The 22,972-nt window shown below is 36.6% G+C and overlaps 1 protein-coding gene across 10 annotated transcripts in view; it reads right to left on the bottom strand.

Moving 5' to 3' along the window:
* The window catches only part of DENND4A (DENN domain containing 4A), a 143,865-nt gene that overhangs the window by 48,994 nt on the left and 71,899 nt on the right, over positions 1-22,972 (bottom strand). For 5 of the 10 annotated variants that reach the window (XM_042988598.1, XM_042988597.1, XM_042988600.1 and 2 more), the window contains exons 14-20: positions 21,827-21,972; positions 6,750-6,883; positions 3,322-3,457; positions 2,753-2,959; positions 2,288-2,416; positions 1,886-2,027; positions 1,353-1,484 (exon numbers count right to left, since the gene is read on the bottom strand). In XM_042988598.1, the coding sequence (XP_042844532.1) occupies positions 1,353-1,484; positions 1,886-2,027; positions 2,288-2,416; positions 2,753-2,959; positions 3,322-3,457; positions 6,750-6,883; positions 21,827-21,972 (1,026 nt within the window). The remainder of the gene's footprint in view (positions 1-1,352; positions 1,485-1,885; positions 2,028-2,287; positions 2,417-2,752; positions 2,960-3,321; positions 3,458-6,749; positions 6,884-21,826; positions 21,973-22,972) is intronic. The other 5 variants (XM_042988603.1, XM_042988604.1, XM_042988606.1 and 2 more) reach the window with 2 other exon arrangements.

Raw genomic sequence — 22,972 nt, 5'->3', positions numbered from 1 at the left:
TTATAAACCTATAAAGAACTGTGTAAAGAAACTGTATTAAGTATCATTAGGTATTTACTTTAAAATTATAATTTTGAGTTTGTATTTTTTCTAATCAAACTTTTGGCTCCATTTGTACAGAAAATACAAATTTAAAAATATGGAGATGATCATGATGGAAATTCATGCTTTTGTTAGATTCTGCAATGCTTTAAAATAAACTTTTCAAAAGCCACACTTAAAAACAAAAGATAGAGGGGCCTCTGGTCGGCTCAGTCAGAAGAAGGTGCGACTCTTGACCTTAGGGTTGTGAGTTCGAGCCCCACGTGGGGTGTAGAAATTACTGAAATAAAAATAAAACTAAAAAATAAAATTGATTTCTTCATTTTTAAGAGAGAATGCCTGAAGATGACTACTATAACCCGGATTAATTCATATTGCATGATCAAAATATAAAACCAGCCAAGTAAGAACAACTATGAAAATTACACTGCAACACAATTTGCTTACATTCATTACTCTTAAAAGTAGGCATAAAAGGAGACAGACCAAAATAATGTTACCATATGTAGAGAAAGAAGCCTTCATATTTTGTTATTAATGCTTAGATTTTTAATTTAAAATTTCTGTCTGTTAAGAGGTGGCTCTTACACTATGCACAAAAGTCATGTATCTTTTTTAAATGTCCTAATGAAAAGAACAGAATTATTCAACAAATTTCAGTGTGTCAGTTTTAATTCTTAGAGGAAGATTATGTACAAATCTGATATTTTAATGAAATTAATGGCATCTTCAGTGCTAGAAGACTACAAGCTTTATATATATTGGAAAAGTTTTTTATAATGCCTTTTTATTTTACTATAGTATAAGAGTCACAAGAAGCTGGCAAAATAATACAGTACAGAGAGTTCCTGTGTACTGTTTACCCAGCTTCTCTCAATGATACTATCTGACATGAAATATAATACACTGTTAAAACCAGGAAGTTGATGTTGATATGTACTATTAACTCAGATCAGGGCTATAAAGTTTCTCTTTAAAAAACCTCTAATAACATTTTCACAATTACAAGGAAGAATTTATCCTTAAAAATTACATGATAAAGATATCTGTGTGCTATCCAGAGTTAATTGGCTTATCATCGGCTAAATACTTGAATAAACTCTCAAACTTTTATTTCTATTCAAATAAAGAATGAATAAAACAGCATGTAATTATTAAACACAGTATCAAACCAAATGCCTATCATATAAAATTAAAAAGTGACAGTTAACTTAAATACATCATTGAAAATTAAAATCTAAAAAAGACAGATGAGCAAATCTAGTTTGTAAAATGTACTGTAATAAATGTATACATAAGCACACACAAACCTGTACTAGATCTATCATCAGTAGCATATACTTTGATTAAACCCGTATTAAAAGGTGCCTGCTCCACAGTTTGTGTCCCATGACCACTATCCATGCTGCCATGACTAATAGCATCCAGGTCACTGCCATCTGCTTAAGAACACAATGTGACAGCATTTTACTACTCAGGGAGATACCAGAAATACACATTAGTTGTCGCTCAAGCTAATAATCCACTAATACTGAACACGAAATGTGCCACATAATTAGCAAAATACAACTATACCAACTATAACTATTGTGAATTATTACTGAACACTAAAGCAAGATCACCAGAGCTTCATAATTTAACAGTTCCAGGAAAAAAGTGAAATTTGGTGTCTTTCAAAGGGGAAAATACTCTAATATTAGAATTTGCTTAATGGCAATAAAAACTAGAAAACATTTAATATTTTGAAACTATGTAAAATTTCTAAAGAAATGTAAAGTGTAACTAGTCAATGAATTTTTTTTTTAAAGTAAAACATATACATCCTTTAAGAACCTTTAATTACCTGAGAGAGTTGTTTGTGATAAGTGTGCGTGTTTCTTTAAAGCTCTTTTGAACTGTGCTACTCCTAAAACAACGTTTCTTACTTTTGTCCAAAGAAAATAGCCACTACGACTTCTTGAGGGCCAAGTACTTTCCAGAACAGCCTATGCATTCAACAAAATAAAATAATTAGTAAAATAACATTGATAAGTGAGTGTACATTGGCTTTATAGTTAAGCTAAAGAAGATCTAAATCGATTGTACAACACAAAATAGAATAAAAAATCTTATTTGGTTTACAAAATATACTTCAGTACTCCAAAATTAATGCCAAACAAGGCCTGAATCAATGATTTCTGCCAACAAATTAAGGGTGTATAATCACAAAAGTTATACTTTTTCTCCACTAAATCAAAGTAATTACCTTATTATAATAACCATAAGTAATGGCATTGGGGTCAATACCAGCTTTCTGCATTTCGAAAAGCACTCGAACTGCAAGCACGGGCTGATCATACTGTCCACAGAGCTGCATGAGAATGCGGTAGCACACCTGAAACACAAAACGCAGAGTGTACAGAAACAAAGTACGCATGAACATAAATCCAAAATAAAGTAATGCTTTTTATTTCATTTCTTATAGTTGCTATTGTTTCTCCCGTTTTTAAGTTTTTAAAATAATGCGTTAAAAAACATGTTTAAAATACATGTATTACTTTTTTTAAGTTTATTTATTTATTTTGAGAGACAGAGAAAGAGCACTGTCAGCACAGACCTGCTACAGGACTCGGACGCACCAACCGTGAGATCACGGCCTGAGCTACAGTTGGATGGTTAACCAACTGAGCCACCCAGGTGCTCCTAAAATGCATTTGAAAAAAACTGTTACCTCATCAGGGGGATCCATCTTCTTTGACTGCATTTTTTTAAGCACATCATATGCTGTTTTCAGGGCCCTGACTTTTGAATGACATACTTTCACATAAGCTGGCAGACAAATAAACCATAGTCCGTAACAGTGACGCAGTAGACATCTAGACCACATTTGGGGAATGGAAGAATATTTCTTGGCAATTTTATGGGCTGATTTAATTTCCTAGAAAAACAATGCAAGGATCTCATTAATAAATATACACATTTAAGTATTCTTATTTATTAACTGAATGCTGAATAAGGGCAGGTCATATGCTTTTATAATATTTCGCTCACAAAATCTGTCTGTAATTACTATACAGTCAAGCCTCTGCTTGAATGTGTATTATAAGATGTGTAAAATAAAATTCTAAGATAGGAAAATTAGTTAATGTTTTGAAGTCACATTACTATGAATTCAGGACGCCTTGTGGAGCATGATAACCTACTCATATATACGGGGCAGTAAAATATATTAAGAAAGAGTATCACATTAATTTTGTTCTAATACTTGAATATATGAAAAGCACAAAATTGTCAAAGTACCTGTTTTGTTCTTCTGAACATGGGAGAAGGGCTACTAGGACTACTTGATTTTGAAGGCAATTTGTTCTTTCGTGTTTGTAGAAATCCTTCAGGTCTCTCAAATAAATTGTTTCTAAGAACTGGAAATCCATTATAGCTGTTTTTGAAAAGAAAAAAAAATCTCAAGCACACATAGATGATCATACTGGTTACAATCTAAAAAATATTCTGACCAATATTTCAACTATTTTTCTCCATCAGACAATGATATATACTTAACAAATATTCATGCTAATGTTGCCTTGTAATAGTCAAATACAAACTCAAGTATATATTTTAGAGCTAAAAAAGCAAAATATATTTAAATTTTGTTGAACTTGACATCAAACCCTAAAGTAAATCAAGCAAGCTTTGTAAGTTAGTATTCATGTAGATACACAGCAAACATATCAGATAATATGATGGTAAAAGGTCCACCAAATCAATACGCTTTCAGACAGGACAGTCATTAAAATCGCTGCTTTAGATTAAAATATTACTGTTGAACTGTCCCCTTAAAAAGATACAAATAACGTATTAGTGCTCCAGGACAAACATATTATTATGAATTGGTTTATCACGTTAGTTAAGTAGGTTCAGGCCCTCATTTATGAGAAAGAAAATTGAAGAGGTTGGAGAAGAAGAAAAGATTAGAATGAGCGGCTCAATGAGGAGGTGGGCCTAATGTGCGTGCTAGAGCAAAGTATTTTGGGAATTTAAAAGGTAGCAGCAGCTAGGAAAAAGACATGCTTTTGAAAAGAATAGAAGAAGCCCCTGAGCATCACAATGAACCTACTTTAAAATCTTCCTAAGGGCATACAAATAGTTTCAATTAACTGAGAAAACCAGTTATAATAAAAGATAGTAAACTATATCTATTATACATTACTATAGGCAAATTCAGTAAAATGAAAAAATATTGATAAATATTGAATGTTAAGTAGGAATAAAATAGCAAAGGAGTTCAGGAAAACTATGCCCCTTAAAAAATTCATTGTATGTACATGTGTGATAATGAGACCATTCTGTGTGTCTTATGGAAACTTGCTTGCTACCTTATCATTTTACACAGACAATGTAAGAATATGAGTCGCCTCTCACTAAGAGGACCCACTGTACTCATTAAAGACATTTAAGTTGTTTTTCCAATGATTGGTATGATTACACCAGAATTATATTGTTAGTCTCAATTCAAAGAGTGACTTAGATTCTTTAAAAAATAGAAACTTTCCAAGCTAAGCAATTTTTTATTAACGTAAATCTAAAAGTTAAATTTTGAAAAAGTTAAAAGCAAATCATAAAAAAACAAAACTTTATTAGTGAAACATGTCTCCCCACAAAAGTCTTAGAAGTATAATGTACCAAAGGGATCAAAGATATGAGATCTTGTTTAGAAAGAAAAAAAAAAAGTGAGAAAGAAATTAGGAGAGAGATTTTGAACACCTTTGACAAAAGGCAGAATTTTAAAAAGTGATCTGAGCAACTTCATCAATAGACAAAAAGTAAGGGCAGGAGCCAAGCGGCCTATGAATTAACTGACATTCACAAACACCTGTTGCACCGCTTTTTTGTCTGTAAAAGGAAGAATTTAATCCGAGTTACAAATAAGGATGTTCTGAAAAATCCTTTTTCAATGAAAATAAACTATGACCTAATCAGTGATAGATGTGAAATGGCTTTAAAGTAAGAAAATATTATTGGAGAAAGAAATCATTTATTATCTAAAACGAAATATCAGGGGTGCCTGGGTGGCTCAGTCGGTTAAGCGTCCGACTTCGGCTCAGGTCATGATCTCACAGTCCGTGAATTCGAGCCCCGCATCAGGCTCTGTGCTGGCAGCTCGGAGCCTGGAGCCTGTTTCAGATTCTGTATCTCCCTCTCTCTGACCCTCCCCCGTTCATGCTCTGTCTCTCTCTGTCTCAAAAATAAATAAACATTAAAAAAAAAAATTAAAAAAATAAATAAATAAAACAAAATATCAGTTTAGGGGCACCTGGATGGTTCAATCGGTTAAGTGACTGACACTTAATTTCAGCTCAGGTCATGTTCTCACGGTTCCTGAGATTGAGCCCCGAGTTGGGCTCTGCACTGGCAGCTCAGAGCCTGCTTGGGATTCTCTCTCTTCCTCTCTCTCTGTCCCTCCCCAACTCTCTCTCTCTCTCAAAATAAATAAATAGGGGCACCTGGGTGGCTTAGTCAGTTAAGCTTCTGACTTTGGCTCTGGTCTTGATCTCATGGTTTGTGGGTTGGAGCCGCCCCGCATCAGACTTTGTGCTGACAGCTCAGAGCCTGGAGCCTGCTTTGGATTCTGTGTCTCCCTCTCTCTCTGCCCCGCCCCTGCTCATGCTCTGTCTCTCAAAAATAAATAAACATAAAAAATTAAAAAAAATTTTTTTTAAATGTTAAAGAATAAATAAATAGGGGTGCCTGGGTGGCTAGGTCAGTTAAGCATCTGACTTTGGCTCAGTTCATGATCTCACGGTTTGTGGGTTCAAGGTCCTGCATCGGGTGAGTTCGAGCCCGCTTTTGACTCCACATTCTCTCTTCCTCTCACTCTGCCCCTCGTGGGATTCTCTCTCTCCCCCTCACTCACTTGCATGCTCTCTCTCTCTCTCAAAAATATAAATAAATAAATACATACATACATACCATTTATTAGAAGGAAATACCATTCTAAGTAAAAATAAATGCATACTGGAAACCACCTCTAGTAGATAACAAGTGTATGCACATAATATACCTCTAGATACACAGATTATAATATATCTAACTCTATCATAACCCTATCTCAGAACTTTCCTCTCTTTTCCACTAGACTTGAAAGCAGTAAACAATGTATCATTCAAGTCTATGTCCCAAGCACTCAGCACAGTGTCTGAACAAACTTCCTGAATTAACAACGATCAATTCCCAATAGTTCTGAATTTCCACAGCTTAAAAGAAACACTCACAAAAAAATTAATAGCCTAAAAAATTGTATCGTCAAAATCAAGGCCACAAATATTGACTCTATTTCAATTTTTGTAAACAGATTACATTAATCAATATGTGTGTGGGGAAGGGGATGAAAGGGAGGAAATCAGCTTTAGTGAGAAACAAAAATCAAAATCTATAATAAAAGTGCTGCATTTTGGTGGGGTGAGTCCTAACTGAATTTAGCCAACATTTATGAGAACAGATACTTAGGTAGATATATAGAGCTTCCCAAGTCTAGATTATGCAAAATTATAATTCTTTTCTTTTTATACCTCAAAACTTAATAATGGATGTGGGATAAGCTTGCTTACCACCTAAAAATTAGGAATCTGTAAAGTTTGGATTTTTGAAAATACCACAGTCCTTAGAAAGCTACGTCACAGATGATGGATTGCTTTTCTCTTTCAATCTCAAACATTCTGCCTCTTGAATACCTGTACTGTAAAGGGGGTTCTTCACCATTGGGTAGATGGGGGATCTCAGGTGGTGTTACAAAAACAGTATGTTCACTTTTGAAAGATTCATCCAGTTCTATAAGTCGCATTTCACCACTCTTGTCCATATCCACCTGAAAAAGTTTAAAAAACATACATTAAAATAATACATTGGTTAGCCAAGAGTTTGTCTATGGGGAATGGTTAAATAAACCATTTACATAACTGGATACTAAAGAGCTATTAAGAAGAAAAAAAAAGAGCAAGTTCTCTATGCACCACTAAACAAGACTTCCAAGATAATTAAATAATAAGGTGTAGAACACTGTATATAGTGTACTGTCTTTTGAGTAAGAGAGAAAACTAAAAACACATATTCATATTTTTGTTTGTATTCACATAAGGAAATATTAAAGAATATTATGAAAAGCAATTACCTGTATGGGGAAGGGGAGATGAACAGAATGGACAAGGATGGGACAGGACCCACATTTCCCAATGTGTACCTTTTTATATTATTTTGCATTCTGAATCATGAGAATGTACTCAAGAAGTAGTATTTTTAAAAATCCACAAATACATGTGTGTATTTGTTGAGAATACTGGGATCTTTGTTTCATTTATACTCAATATAACATATTTCCCTAAGTTCTTCCAGTTTAGGTGGAAGCATAACAGAGTTAAAATTCCAGTCATATCAGTATTAAAAGTACTGTAGTAGTATAATTTCCCCTAGATACTCTATGGCAAGGTAATAGTAAAAAAACTGAAAACAGAGTCCAAATTGCCCAAAAGGAGCTCATGAACAAAAAAGCACACATCAACATCCACTGGAAAAAAAACAAACAAGAAAACCAAAATGTCATACGTATCACAAAAATAACCCACAGCACTTTATTAGGATGGAGAGAATATCAAGTATCACTTGGAAATAAACGGGAGGACAAGAATTATTAACAAGTCAAATCTTTATTTTTAAAAAAATTTTAAGGTTTATTTATTTTTGAGAGAAAGACACATAGTGTGAGCGGGGGGAGGGACAGACTTTGAGGGAGACAGAATCTGAAGCAGGCTCCAGGCTCCAAACTGTCAGCACAGAGCTTGATGCAGGGCTCGAACTCATGAACAGCAAGATCATGACCTGAGCCAAAGTGAGACACTTAACCGACTGAGCCATCCAGGTGCTCCAACAAGTCAAATCTTTAAGATAAGGATTCAGGGCACAATCTACCAAAAAAGGACAGGGATAGCTTTTAAATTTTTCTAACTCTTATAAAAAAGTTAAACATTCAGAGTGTTCTTACATTAAGTGTTGGTTATAATTTCATAGTATGACATGCTGTAATCTCCAAGATTAAAGAATGTTTTTAATGGTAAATCCGTAAAGTGAACTAAATAACAATAAAGATGGTGTAGAATGACGACATGAAAAAATGTTCACAAAATAATGACAGTTGAAAAAAAAGCATACTATATATATAGTATGATTCTAATTTTTAGGAGTGAATATATATGCCATATATAATACATATTTCTGTATATATGGGCACATATATACTTTTGTTCGTTTCTCTCTCTCATACACACTCTTATCAAATGTTACCTCTGAGTAATGGTATTACTGCAATTACTTTTCTTCTTTATATTGTTATCTTTCAGCTAAAAAATAATAAATATGTATTACTTAAGGAAATTTTTTAAAATGTTTTTTTTTTTTTTTTTGAGGGAGAGAGCGAGCATGAGCAGGGGAGGGGCAGAGAGAGAGGGAGACACAGAATCTGAAGCAGGCTCCAGACGCTGAGCTGTCAGTACGGAGTCTGACGTGGGGCTTGAACTCACGAACCACGAGATCATGACCTGAGCTGAAGTCGGACATTTAACTGAGCCACCCAGGAGCTCCTAAATATGTATTACTTTTATTGGTTTTTCAAATATTACAAAAGTACTAAATGCTCAGAATAAAAACTTAAAGTAGAATACGTTGGAAGTCCTGCTTCAGATTCTGTGTCTCCCTCTCTCTCTAGCCCTACCCCTCTCACACTGTCTCTCAAAAAATAAATAAACATTAAAAAAAAAAAAAGTGTCAGTGGAGGGAGGGGCAGGGAGAGAGGGAGACACAGAATCTGAAGCAAGCTCCTGAGGTGGGGCTTGAACTCACAAACCGTGAGATCATGACCTGAGGCGAAGTTGGATACTTAACCAACTGAGCCACCCAGGCACCCCCAAAAAAAATTAAAAAAAAAAAAAAAGAATACGTTGGAAGTTACCTATGTTTTCAAAAAACAGGCAAATGAATAAACTATGATAAATGGTTGGAAAATACAATCACTAAAAATTAAAATAGTAAAGATCACATAGACTTCTGGTTGAGTAAGACAAATTAAACACAACAATTTACCTTCAATCCCTCTTGAAATCTCACCAAAATGAGAAGTAAGGGACTGAAAAAAAAAACCAACGAAGACAAAATGAACTGGAGAGAGGACAGTAGCGCAGCTGGAGTTCAGAACATTTCAGAAGCTGCAAAGTAGACTGATGTGACCCGTGAAAGCTGAAAGCCACATCTCTGGCACTGGGGAGGGGATAAAGGAGAGAGCCAAAAAAGCAAGCCATTTGCTCTGCAGAGTCCCAGAAAGGTCGGGAATTAAAAGTGCTTGATGACCCGGAAGACTGGAGTACACATGGGGCGGAAGCAGGAGAATTAGTTAAAAGCCTACATTCAAGGACTCCCAGATCCCTGACTCAGCCCAGTGCAGTTAGGCTACTACCTCTCCCCACTGTGGCCCGAGATGAGGTTGAGTCTTTTTACGTGAACCAGAGGGACTCTAGACTTGAAGATATCAGGCAGAGCTGTGGGAGATGAAGGAGGTTAATAAAACAGGTGAAGTGAGTAAAAGCCTACATGTTACAACAAGGGAAAACCTCAGTTACCTTCCCCACTGAGCTGGGAGAATACTGGCAGTCAGGCTGACAGTCCTCAGGCTAAAGACTGTAGATACCTCTCAGGGAAACTAAAATAGCCTAAAAGAAAAAAATTATAGACACTGCTCAAACAGGGCAGTGAATGAATGAATAGTTGAGTTCCTCTATGATCATCAATCTCATACCTAAGGAAGCTCCAAGTTTCAGCTTCCCAGAAAAGCTCCAATGAGTTCTTTGTTCCTCACTGAAATACCAACCAAAGATCACATGAGGAAAGCCAATCACTTGGAGGACAAAACAAACAAATATTAAAAGTAACATCTGAGTAAAAAATAGACACAATGCAGGAGGAAAAAAACCCTTCAAAACAACTAAAATAAACAAGTCTACATCCATGATAAGAAGATGCTATGAAGAAGAGACGTAACAAAAATTACAAATATGATAGCAGAAATAAAAAGTTTATTATAAAGGATGAAAGATAAACTTTAGGAAATCTCCCAGAAAGTGGAGATGAAAAACAGAGAGACAGAAATGGGATGAAAAAATATAAGAAAATTAAGAGGATCAGGATAGGAAGGCCAATAATCAAAACAACACATACTTCAGAAAAGGGAACCAAAGAAATGGAGGAATGAAAGGGGATGTAGGAAAACTGCCCGGAATCTGAAGAAAATGGGGCCACAGAGTAAGTAGAAGGGCCTGGATGTGTTCAACTCAGTGAAGAAAAGCCATCTACCAGGCATATCCTTGTGCAACCTTAGTAGAGTATCAAGGATCTTAAATGCTTTCAGAGAGAAAAAGAGATCAGGTATAAAAGGTCAGAAATGAACATGGCATTAGACCAGATATTATTCTCAACAGTAACAATCAAAGCTAGAAGACTTCAAAATTTTACTTCCAACCAAATTAGCAATCAAATCTTAGGGGAGAATAAAGAAATTTACAGACAAGTAGGGCATCAAAAAATGTGAATCTCCCACATACTCTCTCTCACTAAGCTACCAGAATTTGTGCTCCACCATTAAAAGGAAATATGCCAAGAAAGAAGTTATTGAAGCCAGAAAGCAGGGGTACCAACTCCGAAGAGAAATCAATATAAGTCCCAAGATGATGGTGAAGGAAAATCCCAGGATGACAGACTAGAAAGCAATCAGTTCAGATTGGAATACACATGGAAATTTCCAGGAAAAAAAAATTACGGATATGTTGGAAAAATTGAGGTTAGATTTTTCACTTTTGTGAGTTTGGAAGAGTTTGGAGATGAATTAATAGTAGACATAAAACAAGAAATACAGCATTAACTTCAGAGAAAATAAAATCCATGCATGAAAGTACATCTAATTATAATATATTACAAAATACACATATGTGGTCTAGCTGGGATTACATACAAAGTAACAGTAATATTAACACTGAACACCAGGATACCTGGGTGGCTCAGTCAATTAAGGTCCGACTTCAGCTCAGGTCATGATCTCACCATTCATGGGTGTGAGCCCCATGTCAGGCTGTGTGCTAACAGCTCGGAGCCTGGAGCCTGCTTTGGATTCTGTGTCTCCCTCTCTCTCTCTCTCTCTCTCTCTCTCTCTCTCTCTCTCTCTGCCCCTCCCCCGCTCACGCTCTGTCTCTCTTTCTCTCTCTCTCAAAAAACAAATAAACATTAAAACAAAAAACCACAAGCACTGAACACCTCTTGACCAAAATTCATTATAATGACAGTGGGAGAATTCAGGTGGTATGGTAGATAAGACATTAATGTACAATACATAAAATAATAAACAACAATAAAATCACATTATTTGGAAATCTTAAGGTAAATGAAGAAATTGCTGAAAGAGAAAAGTGGTTGCCTTTGGGGAGTAGAGACTAGGGGCAGGAAGGAATGGGCCTGAAGCTTGGACAATTATCTGACTTTTTAAACTGTTGTTTTGCTGTGTTAAAAATGAAAATCTCCTTTTATGAGATTTGGCAGCGATATTAAAAATGCTTATAAGATCTGGTTATGTAAAAAATTAGGAAAGTATGTATGATAATTATGTAAAAAACACTGACAGTAAATGTGAAATGGTATTAGGGTACCAGGCTTTACAGAGTTTTTTTCTCACTTTTATTTCCCACACTGTTTCTTCAACATTTAATAAAAGTGTTAAAAATTAAACTTTTAATAAAATCATAGAGCACCTGAGTCCTTATTAGCAAACTAACAATATTTTAAAAACATTAGGAATATGTCAATTATAACTCAAAATCATAGGTATGCCTAAGTAGGATACGGTGTCCATGGGCAACCCAAGAACAAATGAGAAGCTCTACCCACAAATATTTTATGCAGATGATATGTGGTTAATCTAATTACAAGGGCACCACTGATAATGAAAAAGAAGAGATGGACCAGAATGAAAAGGTTAAAACAAATACCTAAGGTCACTGGAAAGAAAGCTGGCAACCACTCCTGTCTCCATGATGGAACATTACAAGAGAACTGCTTGTCTATGGACATCATATGTTTTTATTTTATTATTATTTTTAAAATAATTTTTAAATGTTTATTTTTGAGAGAGAGAGAGAGAGGGAGGAAGGGATGGAGGGAGGGAGGGAGAGGGGCAGAGAGAGAGAGACAGAAGGAGACACAGAATCCGAAGCAGGCTCTAGGCTCTGAGCTATCACCACAGAGCCTGACGTGGGGCTTGAACTCATGAACTGTGAGATCATGACCTGAGCTGAAGTCAGATGCTTAACTGATTGAGCCACCCAGATCCCCCCATGGACACAATATGTTTTTAAATTTTTATTTATTTATTTTTTAACAGCTTCTTCTTCTCCAGACCTGTGCCTACTTCCTACTCCCCAGCCATTTTGCTCACAAAGAAAAAACCTGTTTATGAGCACAACTGCTCTAATTCTCAGTATCATAAAGTCTATTAAAATATTAAAATTTTGCACCACAGATTCAGTACCTTGGGAAAAGATATTTCTCTTAACTTGTATACCAGTAAAATCTCATTTCAACATTATAAAAACAGCCATGCTATACGTCCTACATGCATCAGTTGGCCATTTCTGTCTTTTGGAAAGCACAGTGATGTCTGCCCATTAGGAGAAAAAGAAATCCAACACCCATGACAGGATAAAACTAAAAGAATTTTCATATTCTCTTCATATTTTTTTCCACATTAATATGCTCAGAAAACACTGCAGACAGATGCTTGGGAGACTGAGAAAAATCTTACCAGACTATCTGTTACACAAAACTGCCCTTAGTAGGGCACTTGGGTGGCTCAGTTCATTGAGCATCCAACTTTGGCTCAATTCATGTTCTCACGGTTTCTGAGTTCCAGCCCTGCATTGGGCTCGCTGCTGTAGGCAGTGATACTCTGTCCCTGCCGCTCTCTGCCCCTCCCCCATGCATGCTCTCTTTCTCAAACAAACAAACAGACAAAAATATGGCCAACTAATCTTTGACAAAGCAGGAAAGAATATCGAATAGAATAAAGACAGTCTCTTCAGCAAGTGGTACTGGGAAAACTGGACAGTGACATGCAGAAGAATGAACCTGGACCACTTTCTTACACCATACACAAAAATAAACTCAGAATGGATGAAAGACCTAAACATAAGACAAGAAGCCATCAAAATCCTCCAGGAGAAAGCAGGCAAAAACCTCTTTGATCTTGGCCGCAGAAACTTCTTACTCAACACGTCTCCAGAGGCAAGGGAAACAAAAGAAAGATGAACTACTGGGACCTTATCAAAATAAAAAGCTTCTGCATAGTGAAGGAAACAATCAGCAAAACTAAAAGGCAACCCATGGAATGGCAGAAGATAGTTGCAAACAACATATCAGATAAAGGGTTAGTATCCAAAATCTATAAAGAACTTATCAAACTCAACACCCAAAAAACAAATAATCCAGTGAAGAAATGGGCAAAAGACATGAATAGACACTTCTCCAGAGAAGACATCCAGATGGCCAACCGGCACATGAAAAAATGCTCCACATCACTCATCATCAGGGAAATGCAAAGGAAAACCACAAGGAGATACCGCCTCACACCTGTCAGAATGGCTAACATGAACAACTCAGGCAACAACAGATGTTGGCCAGGATGCAGAGGGAGAGGATCTCTTTTGCATTATTGGTGGGAATGCAAGCTGGTGCAGCCACTCTGGAAAACAGTATGGAGGTTCCTCAAAAAACTAAAAATAGAACTACCCTACGACCCAGCAATTGCACTACTAGGCATTTATCCACGGGATACAGGTGTGCTGTTTCGGAGGAACACACACCCCCTAATGTTTATAGCAGCACTATCAACAATAGCCAAAGTATGGAAAGAGCCCACATGTCCATTGATGGATGAATGGATAAAGAAGATGTGGTACATATATACAATGGAATATCATTCAGCAATCAAAAAGAATGAAATCTTACCATTTGCAACTATGTGGATGGAACTAGAGGGTGGATGGAACTACGTGGATGGAACTAAGCGAAATTAGTCAGAGAAAGACAAATATCATATGACTTCACTCATGTGAGGACTTTAAGAGACAAAACAGATGAACATAAGGGAAGGGAAGCAAAAATAATATAAAAACAGGGAGGGGGACAAAACATAAGAGACTCTTAATTATGGAGAACAAACAGAGTGTTACTGGAAGGGTTGTGGGAGGGGGGATGGGCTAAATGGATAAGGGGCATTAAGGAATCTACTCCTGAAATCATTGTTGCACTATATGCTAATTTGGATGTAAATTAAAAAAGTAAAATAAAATAAAACATTTAAAAAAACCCCAAATTGCCTTTAATTAAGCACAATCCTATAGGAACTGATTGTAAGAATTCAAAACATAATCATATGAAGAACACATGGTTCCTAAATTAGTCATAAACGAAACTCACACAATTCTCACACACTGTTTTTCTTATTCCTATTCAGCATTACCCACCCTAGCTTTTTAAAGTTGGGCAAATGTGGGGCGCCTGGGTGGCTCAGTTGGTTGAGCCCGCTTCAGCTCAGGTCATGATCTCAAAGTTCATGAATTCGAGCCTTGTGTTGGGCTCTGTGCTGACAGCTCAGGGCCCAGAGTCTGCTTTGGATTCTGTGTGTGTCTCTCTCTCTGTCCCTCCCCTGCTTGTGTTCTGTTTCTGTCTCTCAAAACTGAATAAATGTTAAAAAAAAAAAAAAAAAAAAAAAAAAACACTTTAAAAAAGTTGGGGAAATGTTTTCTGTTTGAATATGCTAAGATCAAAAGATATGTCTAATTCCTGTTCACTCTTAGTCATAGATTGACTTAGGTAGTCTCTCTCTCTCTCTCTCTATATATATATAATTAATAATATAACAATAATATATTATATATAACATAATATAACATTATTATATACATATAACAAAAACATTTTATATATAATATATATTTGATATAAAATATTTATATATAAATATATAAAAGTAAATATTATTTTCCATAGCTAAATTGCCAAAAGTAAGAGGACCTGTTCATTTAAAATATTAAGTTAAAAGGGGCACCTGGGTGGCTCAGTCAGTTAAGCATCTCTTGATTTCAGCTCAGGTCATGATCCTCAGTTTGTGAGATCAAGTCCTGCTTGGGATCCTTGCTCTCTCTCTCTCTCTCTCTCTCCCCCTGTCACTCTCTGCCCCCCTCCCATGCACACACTGGCATGCTTTTTCTCTATCAAAATTAATAAATACATTTTGAAAAAAAAAAGTCACCCAACTAAGAACCCCAACATAAATGATTATTTTTTAAGTTATTATTGATATTCAGGGGCGCCTGGGTGGCTCAGTCAGTTGGGCATCCAACCCTTGATTTTGGCTAAGGTCATGATCTCTCGGTTTGTGGATTCGAGCTCCACGTCAGGTTCTCCACGGAGTGTGTAGCCTGCTTAGGATTCTCTCTCTCTCCCTCTCTGTCCCTCTCCTGTTTGCACACGTGCTCTCTCTCTCTTTCAAAATAAACAAACATTATAAAAATCTCAGGTATTACTGATATTCAGAAAACATTTGCAGATTAAAAGCAAGTACTAATACTTAAATTGTGGTACTAAAATATGAAAGGTAGCAACAGTACTGCATATTTACTATTTCAGAGAGTTCTGCTTAATGATACTAGAAATACAATGAACCTCTAAGTGTATATGAAGGTTATTTAGGTATATTTTGAATCTTGTGACATTTTGTTATTTTCTCTAATAAAAAACTTCCTTTGAATTATATAATAAAGGAAATACAAGTAACTATGTTTTAATGAGTTAATTTTCAGTTTAATTTTCTTAGTCATTAAAACATTTAATTATAACGTGATTCCATTGGATCTTTTGTTGGATCTAGAGTTTGAATAGGTAAATAGCATTGCAGGAAAATAATCTGCCTGGAAACAATGGTTACACATTTAATGGGATTGGCTTTTCTCAACAGAACTTACATTCTTTGTGCAATTATTCTAAGCATGTCCTGCACAGACTCTTATCAAGTAAATAGCAGGTGTCCTACTTTCAGAAATTCCTAGACAATATAAGGTAGTAATTATCAATAATAAAATATCCTCCTCAGAACACGATGCCCTAGGTACCTAGGAAAAGTGTTACGTGTCTTACAATATTAATGAGTATTTTAAAAACCATGTGATACGGACACTACTGTATGAGTTCTTAGTTGAAATACAAACTTATGAACAAGGTGCACAAAATAAGTAAAAATAAAAGGGAACAATACAAGATTTCTGTCCTCTGCATAGTTAATTGGATTCCTACAACAAATTCAGTGTTCCCATGTGGATTAATCAATGTATTGGCTAAAGTATGCTATTAGCCAATCTCTGATCGTGAGTTTAGTCCCTTATGATTCAGTTAGTTTGGCACAGGAAAAAACTGTTATACAAATGTATGCCACAGTTCACAAAGCAAGCTGAATTGCACCTAAAGATGACCAGTGGAAGTCCAGCATCACAGGGGAAAAACATTCGAAGTGCATAATGCTAGTCAGAAACCCCACTTTTTTAAAAAAGCAGACTTCATGCCCAATGTGCGGCTTGAACTCACGACCCTGAGATCAAGAGTTGCATACTCTACCCACTGAGACAGCCAGGTGCCCCCAGAAACAATCATTTTTACCTACAAAACCAACAGAATTATTCCTATAAAAAAGGACTTAAAGAAAATATGTTTTAAAGCACAGTTTTCTATTTACCACAGACCTTTCTATTTATTTATTCTTTCTATTAAGCACCAACTAAGGCAAACTTACAGATTTGATTAAGATAGTGAATAAACTACCAATCTATAAACTCAAATAAAAATCAGCAAAATATAAATAGACTCATAATGTTTTCTACTTTTCGGTTCATACTACACTACTCTGAACACTGTGAGATGTGCATAATGATCTCTACTCACAATATATTTTAAACATAGATAAGAAAACAACACAGAAAGACTAGATGACTCAACAAAAGTTACAAGTGTAAGAGCTGGAACTCAGGTTGTCCTGATTCCCAATGCAGTGTTTTTCCTATTACATCTGGCATAGTCAGAATCATTTCTCATTTTTATAAGACATTTTTGGTACTTATTTAACAATTAGTAAAGGACATTTTCATGTCAAACTCAGAAATGAGACAATTTCTGGGGCGCCTGTGTGGCTCAATCAGTTAAGCATCCAACTTCAGCTCAGGTCATTATCTCATGGTTCATGGGTTCGAGCCCTGCGTAGGGGTCTGTGCTGACAGCTCAGATCCTGGATCCTGCTTCGGATTCTGTGTCTCTCTCTCTCTGCCCCTCACCCGCTCACACACACACTCTCTCTCTCTCTCAAAAATAAATAAACATTAAAAAAAATTAAAAAACAAAAAGAACTGAGGCAATTTCTGAATGTGAGGATGAGTTGTATTTTGGCTGTTGTGCTCCCTCCCCTCAAAAATCACTGATTTTCACAATCCTAAAATTTGTATGGAACCAGAAAAGACCCCAAATAGCCAAAGTAACGTTGAAAAATAAAACCAAAGCTGGAGGCATCACGATCCCAGACTCTAGCCTGTACTACAAAGCTGTAATCATCAAGACAATAGGGTATTGGCACAAAAACAGACACAAAGACCAATGGAATAGAATAGGAAACCCAGAAATGGACCCATAAACGTATGACCAATCTTTAGCAAAGTAGGAAAGAGTATCCAATGGAAAAAAGACGGTCTCTTTAGCAGATGGTGCTGAGAGAACTGGACAGCAACATTCTCTTACACCGTACACAAAAATAAACTCAAAGTGGATGAAAGGCCTAAATGTGAGACAGGGAACCATCAAAGCCCTAAAAGAGAAAGCAGGCAATAACCTCTTTGACTTCAGCCCAGCAACTTCTTACTCAACATGTCTCTAAAGGCAAGGGAAATAAAAGCAAAAATAAACTATTGGGACCTCATCAAGATAAAAAGCTTCTGCACAGCAAAGGAACCAATCAACAAAACTAAAAGGCAACTGATGGAATGGGAGAAAATAGGGTTAGTACCCAAAATCTATAAAGAACTTACCAAACTCGACACCCGAAAAACAAATAATCCAGTGAAGAAATGGGCAGACGACATGAATAGAAACTTTTCCAAAGAAGACATCCAGATGGCCAACAGACATGAAAAGATGCCTGACATTGCTCATCATCAGGGAAATACAAATCAAAACCACAAGGAGATACCACCTCATTCCGGTCAGAGTGGCTAAAATTAAGAACTCAGGAAACAACAGATGTTGTTTCTCTTGTTGGTGGGAATGCAAACTGGTGCAGCCACTTTGGAAAACAGTGTGGAGGTTCCTCAAAAAATTAAAAACAGAATTACCCTATGACCCAGCAATAGCACTACTAGAAATTTATCCAAAGGATAAAGGAGTGCTGATTCACAGGGGCATATGTACCCCAATGTTTACAGCAGCGCTTTCAACAATAGCCAAATTATGGAAAGAGCCCAAATGTCCATCAACTGATGAATGGATAAAGAAGATATGGTATATACATACAATGGTATACTACTTGGCAATGAGAAAGAATGAAAACTTGCCATTTGCAACAATGTGGATGGAACTGGAGGGTATTATGCTAAGTGAAATAAGTCAGTCAGAGAAGACAAATATTACATGTTTTCACTCATATGTAGAATTTGAGAAACTTAACAGAAGACCATGGGGGAAGGGAAAGGGAAAAAATAGTTTCAAACAGAGAAGTAGGCAAACCATAAGAGACAAATACAGAAAACAAAGTGAGGGTCATTCGGGGTGGGGGGTGGGGTGGAATGGGTGATGGGCATTGAGGAGGGCACTTGTTGGGATGAGCACTGGGTGCTGTAGGTAAGCAATGAATCATGGAAATCTAGTCCCGAAGCCAAGAGCACACTGTATTCACTGTATGTTAGCTAACTTGACAATAAATTATATTTAAAAAATAATCAATCAATCACATTTTCTTTAAGTCACATAAATTTGAACGTGATGGACCTCTTTAAAAAACCTTACAAGTATAACTTGTTGACTAAATACATGACAAAACTTTGCTTTCCTCCTTTTTTCTATGGTCATGGGCATAAAATCATGAACACTGTATGCATATATACTCACAAATTTACAGGAGTTTCAAGTACAATAACTTTTCAAGGGCATATAATGTTTTCCGTTTCATCGTCTGAGAGTAAATTGCTGGCCTGATGACCCAACACCCTTCAATACTTTAGTGTGTACTTCCTACAAACAATGACAGTCTGCTATCTAACCATAATACAACAAATTGTGGAAACCAACATGTTATACTACTACCTCTGTCTAATCCTCAAACTACATCCGAGCTTTACTGATTATATTAATGATGGTATGCCAAGAGCATCCAGTTCTGAATGATGAGCCTTGTATTTGCTTGTCAAGTCTCTATAGTTTCCTTCACTTTTGAACAGTTTCTTAATTTTTCCTTTATTTTCTTAACCCTGAAAATTTGTGGATTACAGAAGAGGTATTTTGAGGGATGTCACTTAATTTGAGTTTGTCTCATACGTCCTTGAGATTCTATAGGTCATGCATCCTTGGCAGAAATATCACAGAGTTGATGTTGTATTCTCACCGTGGCCTATTATAGGCATATGATGTTGATTTGTTTCCCTACTTGTAATGTTCACTTTGATGACTACATAAAAGTGGTGTCTGCCAGGCGTTCTGTTCCACTATAAAATTTCTCTTGCCCATTTTGTAATTAATACATATTTTGTGCAGAGATACTTTGAAACGAAAATCCTGTTTCTCATCAGACTCTCAGTACCTGTGTAAACTCATAGTTTCCTATTTTATTCAATGGGTTATAATCTGTTACTTAGATTTGATGTTCAAATTGTCTCAGATATAGCCAGTGGGGGTTCCTTCAAGCTGACTTACCTTTGTGTGTGTGTGTGTGTGTGTGTGTGTGTGTGTGTGTGTGTGTGTGTGTCTGTGTGTGTTGTTGTTGTTGTTGTTTTAAGAAACATGTCTCCATTTTTCTTGGAGCAATTCCTTATGTTCTAGCACAAGCTACTTCAGGGCTCATCCTGTACTTTCCTTGCCCTAGACCCAATTATTCTCCAAGGAGTCCTAATTCCTTTTAGTGGAGAATGGGCGTTAGAAGCCAAATTCTGTTCATTAGGTGTACTCACCACTATTGGGGTATGGCTGCTTCCAGATTCTCTAGGTGTACAGAGCTAGGGAATATATGTATGTACACACACAGACATACATACTTACATCTGTACTTATTTCTATATTTGTCTATACATACTGAAAACCAATGATATATCAAACCTCTTATTCCACTCTAATAAACACAGGGTTCATTCTGGTTTTCTCCTTTTCTGTATTTGTAAGTCCCTTCTCTGATGGTGAGTAACTTCATTATCTTTAATATATTTATTTGATCCGCTCTTCTTTACATTCTCCTATTTCCACCACCACCCCTCTCCACACATACGACTTCTTCATCCTAATTTGGCCTCAACAGCTACTTCCAGACCTACCCTCTGTCCCCACCAAGCTGGCATCTTCCTCATCTAGATCAAACTTTGATACTCCATTTGCTGCCCCTACCCTGTGGGGACACTCTCTTCACCTTGCTCAGCCTCTGATACTCCATGCTGTTTTGGCATGGATACTCTTCTCATCTTGTTTATTCTGACCCCCTGCAGCTGTCTTCCCCCAGCCTGGGCACTCTTTTTATCCTGCTCATCCTCTGATTCTCCATGCTAGGTCACCCCTTACATAGATGCTGTCTTCACCTGGCTTGGGCTCCAACACCCAATGCTAGTCTGTTCCTCCTTCTTCACCCCATTCAGGTTTCAACACCCCACTCTAGATCACTGTTCCCCAACCTCCTCTATGTTCAGCATAGATAACCACCTTATGATATTAGGACTGAGGGGAAGAGAAGGTTTCATACACGAATTTAAAATAGAATTAATTGGGGCGCCTGGGTGGTTCGGTCGGTTAAGCATCCGACTTCGGCTCAGGTCATGATCTCACGGTCCGTGGGTTCGAGCCCCGCGTCGGGCTCTGTGCTGACTGCTCGGAGCCTGGAGCCTGTTTCAGATTCTGTGTCTCCCTCTCTCTCTGCCCCTCCCCTGTTCACGCTCTGTCTCTCTCTGTCTCAAAAATAAACGTTAAAAAAAAATTAAAAAAAATAAAATAAAATAGAATTAATTCACTTAATTTATGCTATAAACTCACTTCCAAATTGTAGAAGTATTCAAGTGATATATTCATTATGCACTATACCTACTCTCAGCATGTGGCAATGTACAATAAGGAGAGGTGAAAACTACAGATGCTCAAGTTGGAGGTCCACAGACTTGGACAGAACTCCCATAGTCTGTAAGTGGGCAGGCAAAGTTATAGACCTGGTTGCTAAAATAAAACTCATGATTCAGTAAAATCCTGCAAGGTACTCCTAAGAGTTTGTGGTTTATAATATCTAGCAGTCCAAACAAAACTTTAATAATATAAAGAGTCAATGATGAAATGAAATGAACTTAGATTCTGTTAAGCGCTGATAAAAGTTAAATAGAAACTATAACTCATAACATGTAAAACAATCACACAAAATAAGTTAGGGCACTGTAGACATACTCTTACTTACTTTATCTACACAGTCATCAAAAAATGCCAGGCTTGCATCTTTATCACTGACAAAAGAACATTCCTCGATGAAGCGAATGAACATTTGTGTTTTGGTCATCATGTTATAGAATTTTTGATGTGATCGGTCCCGGCTTCTTAAGAAAGCTGTTCAACATAAATTCATAATGTCACAAAATATAGGATCATTCAAAGATTCATAGAATTTTAAGCCAGAAGGAACTTGATTAATCATGTCATCTGTACTTCCTCAACCTACCATTTTGCAGAAGAAGAAACTAAGACCCCTGGGGAAGTGACCTGACAAAGACAGCAATAGGAAAGGAACTTGAACCCAGATCTTTCAAATCTTCACCCAGACTTGTCTCTGTTGTCCTCTCATTACCTTGTGGATTATATATAAAATTGTAAATGTGAAAGCATTTTTAAAGAGCAACAGTTACAACCTCTCTAGTGTTTAATTATGTCTGTGTCTTATTGAAACAGAGGAAAAGTTTATTTCCTGATTTCGCGCTCCACACTGCTTACTATGATCAGTTACACTACACTTGGGCCTTCTTTTGGGCCCATAAGTTCAAACTATTTCCAAATGTTCTCTCTGTCTAAAACTTTCTACTTTTCTTTTGCCTGGCTCATTTGTATTCATCCTTGAGATTATGGCTCAGAGATAAATTCCTCAGAAGGGTTTTCTGTGATCTGAAGTTGTGAAATAAACTGTTCATCCATATTATTTTTTTAATGTTTGTTTTTATTATTTTTGAGAGAGAGAAAGAGAGAGAGAGAGAGAGAGAGAGACAGACAGACAGAGTACAAGCTGGGGAGGAGCAGAGAGAGAGGGAGATACAGAATCCAAAGTGGTTTCCAGGCTCTGAGGTGTCAGCACAGAGCCCCAAGCAGGGCTCGAACTCATGAATAGTGAGATCATGACCTGAGCCGAAGTCAGATGCTCAACTGACTGAGCCACCCAGGTGCCCCTCATTCATACTATTTTCAAATTGCTTATCTTTTTTTTTTTTAAGTTTTATTTATTTAAGTAATCTCTAAACCTCATGTGGGGCTTGAACTCCTGACCCTGAGATCAAGATTCACATACTCCTCTGACTGAACCAGTCAGGTGCCCTTCAAATTGCTTATCTTCTTGACTATA

The sequence above is a fragment of the Panthera tigris genome, chromosome B3 (genome assembly GCF_018350195.1).
Source record: "Panthera tigris isolate Pti1 chromosome B3, P.tigris_Pti1_mat1.1, whole genome shotgun sequence".
In the NCBI taxonomy this organism is placed as follows: Eukaryota; Metazoa; Chordata; class Mammalia; order Carnivora; family Felidae; genus Panthera; species Panthera tigris.
Note: the sequence above shows the minus strand (reverse complement) of the source record. Positions and strands in the feature narration are given on the sequence as shown.